We start from the raw sequence: 17,293 nt of genomic DNA on the forward strand, positions 1-17,293 counted from the left end.
TTAGGTGAATCGCGAAAAGCGATTGGTTTTAGATTATATCTGATAAAAATAAAACTGTTAAAAACAGTATAATATTATTTCCACACGTTTTTCATATTTATAGAAATGGTGGAAGAAAATCTTCAATATTATTTTTCCTTTAATGCTGCATTCAAGTACTGTCCGAACAATGCATTACAAATACTAGAACTAGTACGTCCTCTCCCTTCCACTAAAGTTTTGCTTTTCAAGAGGTTCCAATTAATTACTACCAGTATAATTTCAAGTAAGAGTATTGACATTAGAAGAACGTGTAGCTGTTATATGATAACTCCGCTGTACAAATTAATTTGCGGACTCCTCCGTTGATAATTGCGTCAAGTCCCGACGCAATAGAAACCAACACCTGGCTGGATGCTTTTGCGCAAGCGTAAAGAAAAAAGTTCGGCGGCGCTAGCAGACTGCCGCTGGTCACCTTTCACCAGCGAAGTAGGGAGAATTTTTTTAGGGGGGCTATTTAAAGAAAACACTGTACCCAGCTCGTCAAAGAACTGAAGTACTCCTTCGTACGGCGGACAGAGGGAGACTGTAGTGACCCGCTAAGTTTGTCAGAGACGGAAGATGCGGGGAAATGATATCGTGCGCGCGGAAGTTTGTGTTTACTTACGCCGCGGTAGCTAGCGTGTTGGCCCTGTTAGCCTGTTAGCGAGAAAGGTGCGCTGTGTCTGGACGGGTTAATAGCAACACTTACAAGTCAGCCCAGCTACGTTAAACAGTAGAAACATACTGTATATATCCTGAAGCTAACAACGAGCTGGTGGCAGATGCTGGGGATTGCTCAAACTCTTGAAACATCGGTGCGGGCCACGAGCCGTGAACTCTGCGTGCGCGTGTCAACACGCAGGCAGAAGTTATTTACAAAGAGGGCACTTTAAGCCCTAATCTCAAACGTATAGACCTGCAAAACGTGATTTAAATATTAACTGCCGCCCTCAGTGCGGTTACGAATGACATATCAGGCTTGCGTCCGTGTGCGTGCAAATCATCCTCCTCATCGGACCTAGTACATCGTCCTCGTCCGCAATGTTTAGCCAGTGAGACCCGTAAAAGCGATCTGGAGCCCGTTAGCCATGGGGGGATGTATGGGCAGATACTTAGAAGGCTGGGAAGACTCGCAGAGTCGGGGCTCCTCCAGGAACGGTGGACGAGGAGGTAAGGCAACATTGTGTGGATGTTGTATTAATATGCGGAGAGGTTTCTTTGAAATATAAGAGCTGGAAACTTAAAGTCATACAGCAACAGTGTCTCTGTCCGTTGATGATCAGTGATGCCAAAAAAAGAGAAATATTTCGGCGTTGATAGTTTTGTGTCGCTACAACAATAGCAGGTTCAGACTTATCTGAGAGTGCATTTCTGGCCACCACTTGTGATTCGCATCCTTTTTTTGTGTCGTGGCTGCTGTTAAACAGAGGTCGATACCTCTGTTTAAAAGCAGCCACGAGAGGGCAGGTGCACGAAATCTTCATTCACGATTCCTCACACACATGAGGAAACTGGATTCTGCTGTAGCTGTCTGACTTTGATGTGTGCCTCTTCTGTATCAGTAAAAAAGGGCTTGATTCTTTAGCTTTGACGAGGTAGTTTTTCATCTTATCAGTTCAGACTGGTGAAGCTGTATATTCAGATATTCAGATAACATCTGTGCCAAAGTTGATGACAGTAAGCTCGTTGGGTGATTTTCGTATATTAAAATCTAGGGCGTAAGCTCTGTGTTGTGGTTACTGTAACAGCCAGCTATGTTACATTAATTCCAGAAGTTGCTCTCTTTTCACATCAGTTCATGTCTGTTGGTTACGGACTTTCCTGGAAGTTAACATAATAATAAACTGCTACTTTTTTAACCAAACTAAAGTTAACCATCAACACACAGGCGCAGTGCAGATGAATTATTAGACACTGGGAACTTCTACTTTTCCAGAAAACAATGGTGATTATATTTTGTGTGACCTTGTTATGATACAGTCATTATTGGGAGATTAGAGCTTTACAGCCTGGCAGGTTCATGAATTGGGGTCTTTTCCCATCCCAAACACTTTGGGATGGGAAAAGACTTTCTAGCTTTTTCAGATTTCTGTCATATTGCTTTAAAAGCATGCTCGGTTGTGTGACTACAGTGCAAGCACACTTGAGCTCAGTGTTTGCCTTAGAGTGGCTGCTCAGGAAACTAAATGTCTGTTATTCATTTGGATGCAGGTTCTGTCCCCTTGATTTGTTACTGCTGGAAAGTTTTTCAGTCCGCCTTTTTCCAGTGGGAATTGTCTCCAGTTTGCATCAGAAAGATGGGAGGTTTTGAAGATGGAGTCCAACTTTCGCCATATAAAAAAGGGCGTTGTTTGAATAGACTTTCTGACCCCTGCTTATAGAATTGCATCCTTAAATTAGACTCTAACATAGATTTTTGATGCCAATATGACCTTCAAAGTAAGTTTCTTTGTCGTGTGCCAGAGTAGCTATTTAAAGTTAAAGCTGTCAGAGCCAAGATACCCAAGCTTTCTGGCAGTGGCTCATGTTGATTTCCCAACTTGATTAGACTCAACACGCTCCCTTTGCTAGACAAGGCTTCGATCAAGAACAAGTCACATCATGCCCCGCTGTATCAGTGACTGAGACTGATACTGACTGTAACTCTGTTACATACATGCTCATAAAGAAACCCCATTTGATATATGGGATCTCAATTTTTTCGCTTGTTCCAATTTTGTTTGGATGAGAGCTCAATAATTTGTGTTACTATGTTCGTGTTAGGTCTGCCTACCACACGCTTAAAGGAACAAAAAGGAGGCTCGTTTGCATTGTGATGCTGAAAAAAATAATGGAAGAACATGTTTGGACTTTAAATAAAGATCTGCAGAAACCCGTTTTAAAATAGTAACGCATTTAGAAGCAGCATGGATGTAACTGAAAGGTGATTAGAAATGCACAATTTCCAGTTTATTTTAAATATTGATTTTTAAAAAGTCAAATATCAATCAGGCTATAAGAGTATAGAAAACCTGCTGAATATATATTCACAAGGTTCGCTTGCTAGTTTTGTAAATCACCTAATAATAACGGTAGACTGATTAACCATGATAGTGTCAAAGCTCTCAATGATTAGGATCTCAAGAATCAACAAAACAATTCACTGGAAAGTAAGCTGAACTGTAAATGAAAGTGAAACCTGCCCGTTCCAAGGTGGTCTATCTATTTTGAATGTAATTGCTTTAGAAAACAGCTTGATTAAGGAGAAACACATTGTTTTAGTTGACAATGTCTATGTTGTCGTTGTTGTGTTTTTGTTTTTTTAAGCATCTCTGTAACAGTGGTTTACAATTTCAGTAAAAAGCAAATATAGATCAAACCTCAAACCAGCCTTCCCATGAGTGGCTCTCAGCACTGTCTGTATCCAGCTGTCTCAGACTAACCAGAAATCAGCTGGGCTGTTGTATTGTCACGTCTAGGCTGGATTCTGACCTGGAGGCGTTCAAGTCATATTTTCACTTTATTGGCTCGTCTCGTACCGAGCAGGGTTACTGCTACACCAACACATCATCGCTCTGGTTGAACCAAACCCATTTCACAGCTGTCTCAAGCACATTCCCATTTAAAGGGTGACCGCTATTAGAGTGATCAATCCAGCATAAACGACATAAACATACACATGGACAGAAGTAATGGGCCACACCTCTTAATCTTTGAATGCAGGCTTAGTCACAACGTATATAATCAGTCACATAGTCGTGCCGTCTGCCTTTACAAACAGTTGTGTAAGAATGAGTCGCTCAAAAGAGCTCACTTAATAAGAGGATGATATTATAATAGGATGCCACCATTGTGACAAGACAGTTCATGAAGCCTCTTTCCTCCAAAATATTCCACGATCGACTTTATGTGATCTTTTTGCAAAGTGGAAAGACAGCTGCTCAGCCAACTAAAGTTAATGAGTGGGGTCCTTCTCTGGTTTTAACATCAGCACAAAAACAGTACACCGGGAACTACAAGGTATGGCACAGCTGAGCAGTTTGTGTTACATGTGGGTGTCCCAGTACTTCTGGCCTTACAGTTTACAGTACATGCTTGGGCTTGATTTCTTATTGGATTTATGATTATCTTGTTTTTATGTTTGCTGAGTGCCCAAATTATAATTGGAAAAACAAAAATAATTACCCAGTCTATTAAGATTAATTAGTTTTGCTCAGAGTTTGCTGAAAATATTCTATAAAATATTATAGTTGCTTCAGGGATCATTTTCAGATTACAGAGACTCATTGTATCTTTAGTGTAGTGTAAACATCGGTTTGACAAGGAAAAGATCCCCCAGATCCATCCTGGGAGGAGACATGAATCCCTTTGGAGTTGTGTCATCAAGGGCATCCAGCATAAAAACCTGTCAAATCAAACACGCAGAACAACCCGCTGTGACGACCCCCTGTGAATAAGGGAGCAGTTGAAAGTAGCTTGTAGAGGCTGACTGTATCTTTAGCTGCAGAAAGGTGAAGGAAACAAAGTGGTGATAAGATAAGCAGTTACAGCACGTGAGTGAGTGTGCGCCAGTACGTCCTCATATTGATTTGGTCAGTGGCAATTCAGTCAGTGTCATCTGGCAGCGGTGTTATCTTTGTTGCTCTTTAAAGGAAGACCGTGGACAACCATACCTTCCCCCCTGATAGTTTGCCTCATTTCAAGGGAATGTGTGCAGCTGTTAAATGTCTGGTTCAAAGCAACATCTTGGTAAAGTAAAGCATTTGTTCCTAGCGTTAGGTAATCTTCATCAGCCACCTGTAGTTACTGGGTGTGCTGTTTTTGCAGCACAAGGAAGCCTTGTTGCTGTTTCTGGTTTATGAGGCATTTCACCGAGTCTCATAAATAGTGCAACCTCATAACGTGACACTTGCTTCTCTGAGCCCATCATGATGAACCACACCTTGATATTGCTTCATGTGTCTGTAATGTGTTGCTTCCTGTTGTTTTGGGTTTTTTTTAAGACACACACACACACACACATCCCCATAAATTTTATTTCTGTCACTCGCGCTCTCTCACCGTACTGCAGTTTCAGCAGTATTCTCCTATAATGTGAACATTTTTGCACGCGGTCACATTCCCTATTCTTTTTCTATATAGTTTAACTCACTGTTTCTAAGTACAGACACAGTGACACTGATTCATAGGAGTGTACTGCAGCACTGCTGTTTGCCTGCATGTATCAACCCATCCCCTCTTCTGATGAATTTTGTTAATATTCAAACTTTAAACTCCTGAGCATCTCAGTGGAAGATGAAGAGGATTAACCAGTATGAGGCCAAAGTCTCTGTTACCTTATTTGACCAAAATAAAAAAAAGCTTAATGACTAAGAAATTATATGTGCACTACACTGCTCACATAATGTTGAGGTCCGGGCTTTGTGAAGGATAGTCTGTGACCGATAGTGTTACACGTACATATTTCCTACCCAGGTATGCTTTTACTGCATTGATAGTGTTTTTGAGATCATTGTCATGCTGAAAAATGCCAACTGTGAATCAATACCATGCAGTACCATTTGGAAAGAGATGGCACTGCTTGGCAGATTATACCCTAATGGTACTTTCCTGTGTTCATAATTCCGTTAGTTTTGAGAAGATCTCCAGCATCACTGACTAAGGGGCAGTAGACTGCTTTAGACCAGGGGTAGGCATCTCCAGGCCTCGAGGGCCGGTGTCCTGCAGGTTTTAGATCTCACCCTGGGTCAACACACCTGAATCAAATGATTAGTTCATTACCAGGCTTCTGGAAAACTTCAAGACATGTTGAGGAGGTAATTTAACCATTTAAATCAGCTGTGTTGGATCAAGGACACATCAAAAACCTGCAGGACATCGGCCCTTGAAGCCTGGAGTTGCCCACCCCTGCTGTAGACATTGCCCTTTGCACCTCATCTGTACTTACTGATAACACTTTGAACCAAAAATCTCATATCTGGATTCATCCAGCAAAGCCCTTTGCCAAGTCTTTGCTGGATTGTCTGCTATTATTCTTAAGAACATGACTTTTAGACACTTAATTTGCTGTAGATGACATTCAAGGCCACTCCATTTATCTTTGGTCCTCCACCTGTCAGGTTTCCTCTTTAGGAATCAACTTTTAGGGCAACATTACAATGCTGCGCCTGCCAGAATGTGTAGTCTTTGGCATTGTTCATAGATTCAGCAAAAGAAATGGGTATTTCGTGCTTTGGTGACAGGCTGCTAGTAACAAAGTGCCTAAAGAAGCCATTCACAATTGTCTCTTTTCTAAGTTGCCTGTTAGGCACAAAACTGGTTCATTCCTTGAGTTAGAAGCCTTTTTAATGTTTGAATGCTTTATAGGTCGTTGTTAAATGGCTTAACAAGCAAACAGAAAAGGAGTAGGGTCCAAAGAAAACCTTCGCAAGACCTTCAGAAAGCCGGGAGAACTATTGCTCAAGATCCCATTAAAAATTACAAGTTTGGTTTCTTGGAAGCAAAATATAAAGAAATAAGGGCTGGCTCAAGACTTTAGAACAGCCCTGTACTAACCAATAGATATAAATGCAGAATAAAGTGACACAGACTGTAGGGAGGAAAAAAACAGTTTGCAATAGCTGTAGGCAAAACTTGAAAAGAAGACATTTAAATAGTTGTTGTTGTTGTAATACAAGCCTCTTTTGTATGACGCGTTTTGCAAGTGTTACGTCACGTTGCCTTGGCAGAATGGAAACAGATAGTTGAGGATTTACAGCATGTGTTTCATCTTAGAAATGAGGAGGACTTTATGGTGCACCCAAGTTTTATAGAGCCATGTTGCACAATGGAGTTTTCAATGAGCTCATGAGAGTTTGGAATCTCATAGTGCCTTTAATGTATGCAGTGTTTATTACTGATGCAATAAGCTTCTAAGAGCTAGCACGTTCCATGTTAAGGGCTATGAGCTACAAAATAGGAGCAGGTGGACCTGTCGGTAGCTTTTCTGAGCGGAGTGATCTGTAAACAGAGCCTATAAAGACAGTGGCGGCACTATTGTAGTAATAATGCATGTGTTTTTGTTTTTTTAAGTACCATTATAGATGCTTTAAAAACACTTTTAAACAACAGAGGCCAGTGTCTTTAACTGCAGAAAGCTGAATGATATAGTGTGGTGATAAGATGACTGACTACAAGGTTGAGCCCACTTGGGTGTCCTGTACACTGTGTACGTGCTGATTTGGAATACGTCCACGTTGACATAACTGCAATATGTCTGTCTATAGCTCACGAATGTCAAACACATCTTCACATCATGGGCCACATACAGCCTAATCAGACCAGTGATACTCCTTTCTGTCAGTATACAGAAGTTTAACCATACATTGAATCCCTCAGATATCTTCATATTAAGGAAAGAAGTACTACAAACTTTCTTCATCATGGAGAAAAACTCACTTACTTTTGAAATTGTAAGTTAAAGAAATCTGTCACCATGTCTCTGTGGAACCAAGTTGTACATATTAGGTGTGTAAAATTACAGAAAAAATGGTTGTTACTCTGTAATAATATAACATTTTTTAACCAGGACCCATAAATACATTTTTTAAAAAAAAGCAAAAAGAAAAAACATTTGTGTTGTAGGTAGTGAAAAAAATAGACTTTTCTGCCATTTCATTCTGTATGAATTACTTATTTACCCGGTGTAGCCATGGAGGTTTTCATCAGTAATGCTATAAAATTTATGAAAATAAAGCTAAAACTAGGGATGTTCCTAGTGACTAATTTCTTAGCGTACTTCCCCCTTCATTTAGTCAACTAACTAACTATTCTAAAATGAAGAAACAAGTTAAATTTGTCAAAAACTCTCTACACAAAGGCATTTTAAGCATTTAACACATTCTTTAATCAATCATGTTGCTTTACTGTGCAGCACCTTGGTTATGAGCATTATGAGCATTTCATGTTCTCCAGAAAAACACTTCTTCACCTGTTGAAAATGTGACAAATTATCATCAGAAAAACAAATAAACTGTGACTGAAAAGTGTGGCACATTGTGCTGTGTGTTATGAATGATGCACGATGTTCCATATTCATGCCAACCACTTCAATAAAAGTTTAAACCTAAAATAACGAAACGATAGAACGATAGCAATATATATATTTTTTTCTGTTTATCTGGAGTCAGGGCGCAGGGGCAGCAGCCTATGCAGAGAAGCCCAGACCTTGCTCTCGCCTGCAACCTGATCCGCTTAATCTGAGGAACGTTGTACCATTCCTAGGCCATCCGATAGATATAATCTCTCCAGCATATCTGGTGCCTCCTCTCAGCAAGACATGCCCGGTCACCCAGAAACTGCCCGCTTTTCCTTTCGATGTGGAGTAGCAGCGGCTCTGAGCCCATCCTGAATGGCTGAACTTCTCACTCTATTGCTCAGGGAAAAACCATGCACCCCTAAGTGAAAGTCAATTTCCGCCGCTTGTATCCACGATTTTGTGCTTTTAACTTTAAAAGGACTAACAATATTTGTGTTAATAATAAGATCAGTCCCAAGATTGGTGCATTCATGCTGTTTCTCAACAATGATCCTCCATCTGATGGCAGATGGCTGCATAACATTTGGGACACAGCAATTAATCGGCATTGGATATCAATTCAAATGTTTTTGGCTCTCATGGACACCACAGGCCTTTTTTTAAATTTTTACTCAGTGGTAGTGAGGAACCTGCTGTAGCTGCCCACTTGGAATTACCACTCGTGACGCAGAGAGCTTCGACTGATGCAACTTTATTCTCTCCTCTTTAAACCACCAACAATATGGCACCGTGAAAACTATAAAGATGCACAAACAAATACCATTAAACATTTAAGTAAAAAGTGCAGAAATGTTCACATTTTACCATAGAAAATTATTTTGATTAACTCAAATAGTGACATTGACATAAATCAATAGTTTTTAAACTATTTATGTTACAGCATTTAATAAAATGAATTAACAACAACCTTTCTGTTTCTTAAATACATAAACAATCATTTGCATCATTAAACCAACCTCTTTCTGCTTCCAAGGGTGCTAATCATGCTGAACCAGCTAGCCAACTTCCTCCATGCACATCTCTTAGCCAGTCTTTCCACACCACAAACAAATGACATGCATATACAATAAAAAACAAATTCAACCACATTGAGTAAACTTTCAAAGTTATAGCATATGACAGATAAATAAAATACATAGTTTGCACGAGTATTTTCAAAAAATAAACGTTTTTACTCACTCTGAAGCAACGTGTTTGTGTCGTTTCACTGAGAACAGAACAGGAAGTCTGACACAATAAAAGAGGAAGTTCTAAGGTACTCTTCAAAATAAAAGCGCAAAGTAAAGTGGCTTTGCCGGCATTTACACCTGCTTTGCTTTACTTGGGATTCACTCGCCTTTAAATGCTAATCCTACACCAGGATTACTTGTCCTGAGCCTCCTGCACTATAGATAATTAGTCTGGAAGAAAGTCACCTCTGCATGCGAGGTGTCCCTTTTGTATGCTGTATTTTCCATCAGTCCACACTGTGACGCAGGCATTAGCAACTATAGGCAAGTTTAGTTCTCAGTTTTATTGTCGAGCTTTTACATTGATTTATAGCTTCATGTATTTTATTTCTGGACATCCGTAGCTTCAATCAGAGGAATTTTATGTCGGCTATGATACAAACAGGTGTGGAAAATCACTGGAAGTTTCAATGATGGGTGGCTGATCCTAGCCTGTTGTCCTTATGCTTTCCCTCCAGATCAGTCAGTGTTCTCCTGGCCTAGGTGTGCTCTGTATTAATACTGAATAGTGGGAAACATGAAGGTAAGGTTACATAGACAGATATAGAGTAAGCATACGCTTCATGGATACAGCAAACTCTGAATGACCTCCTAATTTTAGATTGAGAAGACATGTTAGGGTGGGGTAGGACGATCTTTCTCTGATGACAGCTCGAGTTGCTGTCTGGCAGTTCTGTTTATTACAGTGAGGAGATGAAAGAACAGAGTTAAGGCTGGGCTTTCCTCATTAGCCAAGCTGCCTGCTCTCTGCATTCGGCATTTACACGTGATAATGAGGATTGTGAAAATGACTTCCACTGACTGTCGTGTTTGGATTCCTGTTGTTTCCTCCTCCATTTTTACAATAGTAAGAAGGGAAATAAATTGTACATGTGGGTGAATTAATCAACACTTGTTTTGTAATGAGAGGACCTCATGCTGTGTTCAAATGTTACCTTAAATTAGGTGTTTTCAGAATTCTGCCTCTGACCTTAGAATTTAGTGGGGTGTTTGTTTTATTTGTTGCGTATTATGAGTGTGAAACTTCAGCATTAAATCAATACACTCCTCTACCTTTACAGGGCGTAACGAGCCTCTGAAAAAAGATCGTCCCAAGTGGAAGAGTGACTACCCGATGACAGAGGGCCAGCTACGGAGCAAGCGGGATGAATTTTGGGACACGGCGCCGGCCTTCGAGGGCCGCAAGGAAATCTGGGATGCTCTGAAAGCAGCCGCTGTGGCCTTGGAGTGTAACGACCATGAATTAGCTCAGGCTATAGTGGATGGAGCCAGCATCACACTGCCACACGGTGAGGACAGAACACACACAGTATACTTATACAGTACAGTTCTCACCTCACTCTCACATAGGCTGCTTAAACCAGACTTAACTTACAATGTGACCTGTTTTTCTGTGGCATCCTCTTCTCAGGTACCCTGACAGAGTGTTACGATGAACTTGGGAACCGCTACCAGCTGCCCGTCTACTGCCTGGCACCACCCATCAACCTCATCTCAGAGCGTAGTGACGAGGACCCCAGCGACAGCCCTGAACCCCCAGCAGCATCCAAGAAGGAATTCCAGCTCAAGGTACCACGACTAGTACATCTCCTGTAAGACACGGGTCACGTTACCAACTGATTAGGATTAAATGGTGTCATCTGCATATTAATCCACACTGTAAACACTGTACTCAATGTAATCAAATAGATGTACTGGTCTAATATAATTCAGAGTAACTGATTAAGTTTAGACGAATATTCAGTTGGGTATATTGGCAACTCAAGAGGCAATGGTTGCCTCAGTCTTTGTTTTGGGGTTTTCCTTGAAGTTTGCATAAAAAGCTAAATATGTAAATCTCCATACAGTCATGCCAAAACTACAGTTCCAAGGTTTTGCATATCAGAACATGCTAAAAAGTGATCTAGTCCTCTAGCAAGTCATAAAAACTGATAGAATTGACTTTTTATACTGCCATTAATCATGCAATTAAAAAATGCAGAAACATTGTGTGAAATGCTGAGTACACCCTTACTGCTTCCACAACAATTAAGGGGGTAGATAGCAGCCAGGTGCTAGTAATTTGAATGGATTTGTTTGCTGGTCAGCAAGTTTGAGCACTTCTGTAAAAGCAGAAGTTTTAGTAGTTTGCTATTCTGGAGGATTCAGGTGTGTGTTGACACAGTTCCAGACAGGAAACACAGCATTATTCGTACCTACAGTTCATTTAGTCTGCTCCAAATCAGATGATGACTTTGTAAACTTTTTTTACACACAGAAAAATCTATATCAATTCCAAGTGAACCAAAATGTTTCACTGCAAGTCAAGTGAGAGTGTTCAGTTTGCTGATTGGCCAGATGTGTCTGAGGTGAGAACAACTAAAGTAAATACAAGAAGAAGGTGCTGTGCTCCCGACTATTGAACATGACCATGAAGAATTTACAATCACGTCACAACTAGTTGCCTGTCTGTACAGACCTTTGTACATCTATAGTACCCTGCCTCATCCCAGAATACAAAGCATACAAGGGTCCAGGAAGATTTCAGCTCAAGCCTACAGCATTTGCACCATAAAGAAAGTTTTCTGGAGTTCATTTGGAACCATAACAAGACCAGCTCCTCCACAGTGGTGTGGTTGTTTTTGTCCGCACCCAAGTGCGATTACCGTGGTCACACCTGCACAAACGAACCGCAAGGGGGAAAACGAACCAGTTCAATTTAAATGGACCAAACACTGCAGATATGAAAACACCCTAAGAGAAACAACAATTGCTTCCACCTACGTGGGAAGGGTTATGAGGCCATTTCCAGTGACAAAGATGACTCTCACATGGAAAACAGTTATGTTAGCCACCATTCTTCCCAGCAGTGGAAGTAACAGAAAATTCCCCCCACGTCTCAGACTCTACAGCCCTACTTTAACATTTAACATGCTGAAGTGAACTGTTAAAGTTCTCGACAGAACAACTAGACAAAGACTGAACAAAGTCTCTTCTCTCTAAAAAGAACAAGGCAGCATGTCTTAGGTTTCAAGAACTGATAAAGTCTAGGAAATGTTTTATTATGTTCTGATATGGAAAACCTTAATATTAGTAGAGTGTGACTATATCTGGGTCAAATCATCATTAATGTTGTGGCTGTGCTTCTCCTGATTAATTGTTAAACTGCTGCAGATTGACAGGCTCTGGGGAAGTTGATGTAGTTACACATTACTCTGTTTTTGTGTTAGCTAGCTGTTTGAGCCGCTGGTTTCACCTTTGGACAGAAAAACAGATTTCATCCATCATTTACTTCCTGTGGTTATGAGTCATATCCTCATATGTGCCTAATGAGTGCAAACAGATGCTAGAGAAGCTTATGTACTAACATTCATGCAGCTTTTGACATTTATTAAGACTTCTTACGTGGTTAAAACTGTAAAATGCCAACACAAAACAAGCCACGGACCAGTTTTTGAGTTCTTTGCATTTGGAACTTGGCTCACCTCTCCATGCAGCATTGTTAGCTCACTCTTCTGCTCCCTGCTCCCCTGTAGGTGAGGCTGTCCACAGGAAAGGACTTGCGTCTCAGCGTCAGCATGGTTGACACCATAGGCCAGCTGAAGAAGCAACTGCAAGTCCAGGAAGACATCGACGCCGTGCACCAGCGCTGGTTCTTCTCCGGGAAGCTGCTCACGGACAAGACGCGGCTGCAAGACACTAAGATCCAGAAGGACTTTGTGATCCAGGTCATCGTCAACCCACAGGCACTCCAAGCCCCCAAACCATCACCACCGACAACCACCGCCTCCTCACCTGTGCCCGAGTAACCGAGGACCGTCAGAGGAGCGATGCAGTCTGTGATGGACCAGAGGTGCCTCCCAATGCTGGATAACTTATTCTTCTTGACAAAAGCTACTGTTACCGAAAGAGAAATAAACTGTGAGGGTGAAACAAACAAAAACAGACAAAGAAGAAACTGAAAAGTGCTGCTTTTTTTTCTCTTTTTCTTTTTTTTTCTAAATGTCCCTGTGTGTGCACGTGTGTGTTTTTTGGGGGGGATCTGCTGAGTCGTTCCAGTCATCACACTAACCAGAGATGCCTGTCATCGTTGCATATTAAAGCAGAGCTCCTCGCGCTGGTGTGCAAGCCTTTTCTCAGTGCACAGAACGTGCACATCAGAGCTGCACATGCAGACTCTGCCTTTGCCCTTTAGCCTGCTAACACAGTGCCAACAGAGGAACTGCAGAGGCGTTGGTTCTAGAGCGTATTTCTGCTATGACACCTATAAACTCGGCACTGTTGCTCTCTTTGTCCTCCACAGAAACAGGAAAGGAAAGCAGGAAAAAAGAAACGTGCTGAATATTCTTCTTTTTTTTCCTTTCCCTTACTGAGGAAATAAAGTCAACTGGGCTTTTTTGCACATTTAAAGATTAGTACTATACTTTTGTGGTAGTTTGTGTGCCTTCTACAAGACAAAAAGGGGGGTGGGTAATCACCTGCAATTTTACTGTTGGGCTAATATATCTTTTTTTTTTCTTTTCTTTTTTTTTAGATTCAGGAACTTTTAGATGGACCTAAGCTATAAGTGTTGCCTTTATTTCTTTTAAAAGATCTCTTGTGGACAGAAGAGAATGGTTGTGTATGTGTGTGGGTGTGTGTGTATGGAGGGGGTGTGCGACAAGATTACGAAGCTGACCCATACGATGCATTGAGAGTTGAGACTGGACTAAAAGTCATAGCTTAAGTGATTAATGTCATTGATTTAAGGGGAAGCGGAATTCCCTTGCAAAAAGTGTCGTCTTAACCGCTGCGTTGCTGACTGCGCAGTGACGCCATGACCAGCAGGAGGGAGCAGCACAGGCCTTATTAAATTTGATCAGATCAGTTGTTTATGGTCACTTGTTTTGTTTTGTTTTTCCCCTTCCACCACCGGATGAATGTAAATCCAGCTTTTTTTGCTCTCGATGTGGTCTGGTAATGTTGAACAAAAAAAAAAAAAAGGAGGGGAAAAAGGCATTTTCTCTTCACCAGCAGGTATGATACGGAGCGGCGAGTGAAAACAAAAAGCTCAAGCTGATTTCTTTTTTCTTTTTTTTCTCCCTTCAGTAAAACTGGCCATACTGGTGATCCCCTACATATCATGACTGTTGCTTACAAGCACACCCCAGGGATTTCCACATGATGTCCAGTTTGCTTCTCATGTAAAAGCAGTTGTTTAAGGCCTTCTGTGTGGCAGGAAGGCCCCACGGAGTGATTTTAAAAAAAGGTGGATTTGGGAACTAATTTTGCATATAGCAAACTCAGCGTATGGCAGTAGGCGAGGTATGGTCTTAAGCAGGCAGGGAAAGGGAAATGCAGCATGCTGCTTTATGGGATTTTTTTTTAGGGGGGTACGAATACTGCTGGAGTTCTCCTTCAACAAGTTTTAATTTAATCATATTTTCACAGATCTGACTGGAGAGCTAAAAATAAAACCAACCAAAATCTGTGCTTCAAGGCGCGAATGTTTTTTTTTCTGTGGTGGCTTTCCTGTAAGCTGGTGTCGATTCAGAGAACAAGGAGAGGTTTTTTCGAGCTTGTTTGTCTGTCTTAGTTTCACACTGAGCGGTGAGCACGCACTGCCTGTTTTCTTTACATCATAGCACATCTGTTAGTGTTCATGCCCCGACTCTAACCGGCTCTTGAAGAGCAACAATAATTGTTTGGAGGGAAGAGAGCCATCAGGTTTGTCGCCAGCCGCAGCGGTCACCAGAGGAAGCAAACGAGTGAGATGTGATATCTGTACGTAAATCTGCAGACGAGCTGCAAGATCTTTGGCAGTGGAACATTTTCACTTTTTATTTATAGCTGCTAGCAGTCCGCAGTTCACTCAACTTTGCTCACCTTAAGCAGCCTTTCTTTGTATGTACGCGTGGAGAGCATTAGCTATCATCTGGGAACTTTTTAAATTTAACAGTATTCATAAGTGATGACCAGTGCACAAAATAAGCTTGGCTGATGCTGGAATTCCTGAAAAATTGGATGTTGTCACCAGAGGCTGGACTCCCAGATTGATGAGCTACAAACAAAACAGCCCCACATTCATCCCCCTCATGCTGGACCATCTGAATCCACTTTAAATCTCTGTGGCTGTGTTCACACTGGAGCTCAGTGAAGATGATTTTGCCTGAATAATAGCCATGGATCACTCGGTGTGAAAAACACAGTGCTTTATTATCACAATCACCCTTTCTTGTATTTGCAATCAGAGATATGAGACTGCTTTCCTGAGCAGTGTGTTTGCACAAGAGTCTGTTTGTATGGGAGGAAAAATAAAAGCCATAATCCTGATCATGACATTTATGTCACTGCGTAGCACACCCCAGCTGATTTTTTCTTTTTTCTTTTCTTCAGTGACTCATTTCAAACTCAAAGTGCATTTAAGCTATTTTTATTTTTCAAACTTCAATTTTCTGTTGTCCTGTTTCTGCACACAAAGGAGGAAAGCCAAAGATACAAGAGCACTCTGTGCATCAGTTCCAGGTCACGTTGCAGAATAACGCATCAGCTGTCACAAACGTCCACAGCTGGACAAGCTTTGTTTTCATTCTCCGCTCCTGTCGCACAAATATCCTGCATCATCAGCATCGTGGAGGTAATAAAACTGACCTGAGCCACAGCAGCAGTTCACCACATCAAGATGATGTTCCTTCTCTTTTTGTCTAGCCACTTTTCAGCCTTGTGGTTCATTAACTTGTGTGTGTTTTAAGGATGTTTTTCTTTCCTCCTTCACCTTTTACCTGTGGTTCCTAAAGGGATATGTTTTGTAACTATCGTATGCAAACTTGAACAAGCGTTTGTCTCTGTATGTGCAATACAATAGACATAGACCTCATCAGTTTCGTGTCTGATTTCTGCTTTTTGCTGATATCCAACAGCACCAGCCATGAGTATTGTCAAAAGGTACAATCTGCAGTGCTGCAATCACCTGTGTTTGTGTTGTCTCTTTAAAATGTGTTGCTAGCTGTCGCCTTGACCGTCCCGTCCCCACGGGCTCCTAATATTTCTAGAGTAAATATCTAAAGATTAAAATTTGCCCCCACAGTTTCATTTTAGTGTCCATTTAGCATTCTGCGGTGCTCATCTCGGCCGTTAAGGTTAGTGTCGTCGGACTTGAGGGTGCTCTGCTGACAGTTTTAATTATGGCATCACCTGTTATGCCATTCTTGCTGAAGTAAGCTTGTTTGCTTGCTCCGTATCTTCAATTTGTCCGCTTTATTAATGTCTTTGAGACTTTGAGCACCGACCATTGTCCGACATTAAAGGGACCACATGTTATTACACTGTAAAGTGCTTTAAGGTGCCCTCAGAGAACTGCAAACAGGACCCCTGATCCACAGTATACAAACTACTAAAGCCAATCCCCCTCCCATTAGCGGTTCAACATGCCAATTAAAGGCAAAGTATAAATATCTGTGTGGTTGCATCATAGGAGTGTGCTTCAAAGCACAGCCAGACATTTAGTTATTGCATTATTTAGCCCCCTAAACCTAGAACCCTAGTCACAACCTTGGTTATTTTTATTAATTGTCTTTGTTAAACCAGGCTCTGTGCACACTCACCATATCATATAAAATATGGACATGGCTTATAGGACTAAAAACTGAAGCCTACACTTAAGTGCCTTAAACCGGTATTGTTTTTAACGGCCACCAGGGGGCCACATCTGTGGTTGCATAAAAAGATTTCTCATCCTATAGTCGTCAATGGGAAACCGTTCCTTGTCCAGGTTAAAGGGGAGCCTAAAAACACTGGCTTACCTCGCTAACACATTAATCTTGCGCCGTAGCACACCCCTCTTGGGTTACTCTGGAAATTCTCTTGTTATCAGTCTTTCTGATATGCTGTTGCACATATAGGTCAGACAGAATTAAAGACAGGTTTGTGTTTTGCGTTGTTGCTCTACTCACTGCTCTGCAGCTTTGTGAACTAACCCAGAGAAAAATGTTACCACTCGCAATAGTCTTTTCTTTGTCTCATTAGATAC

General features: G+C 41.3%; 1 protein-coding gene across 1 annotated transcript; it reads left to right on the top strand.

The window, feature by feature from the left end:
• Window positions 1-421: 421 nt before the first annotated feature.
• Window positions 422-13,267, top strand: ubtd1b (ubiquitin domain containing 1b). Its single transcript, XM_006807267.3, has 4 exons — window positions 422-1,191; window positions 10,368-10,595; window positions 10,718-10,875; window positions 12,822-13,267. The coding sequence occupies exons 1-4, from the start codon at window positions 1,110-1,112 to the stop codon at window positions 13,092-13,094; spliced, it is 741 nt and encodes a 246-aa protein (XP_006807330.1). The 5' UTR covers window positions 422-1,109; the 3' UTR covers window positions 13,095-13,267.
• Window positions 13,268-17,293: the final 4,026 nt, after the last annotated feature.

This window comes from Neolamprologus brichardi, chromosome 8 (genome assembly GCF_056152115.1).
Source record: "Neolamprologus brichardi isolate AB-2024 chromosome 8, ASM5615211v1, whole genome shotgun sequence".
In the NCBI taxonomy this organism is placed as follows: domain Eukaryota; kingdom Metazoa; phylum Chordata; class Actinopteri; order Cichliformes; family Cichlidae; genus Neolamprologus; species Neolamprologus brichardi.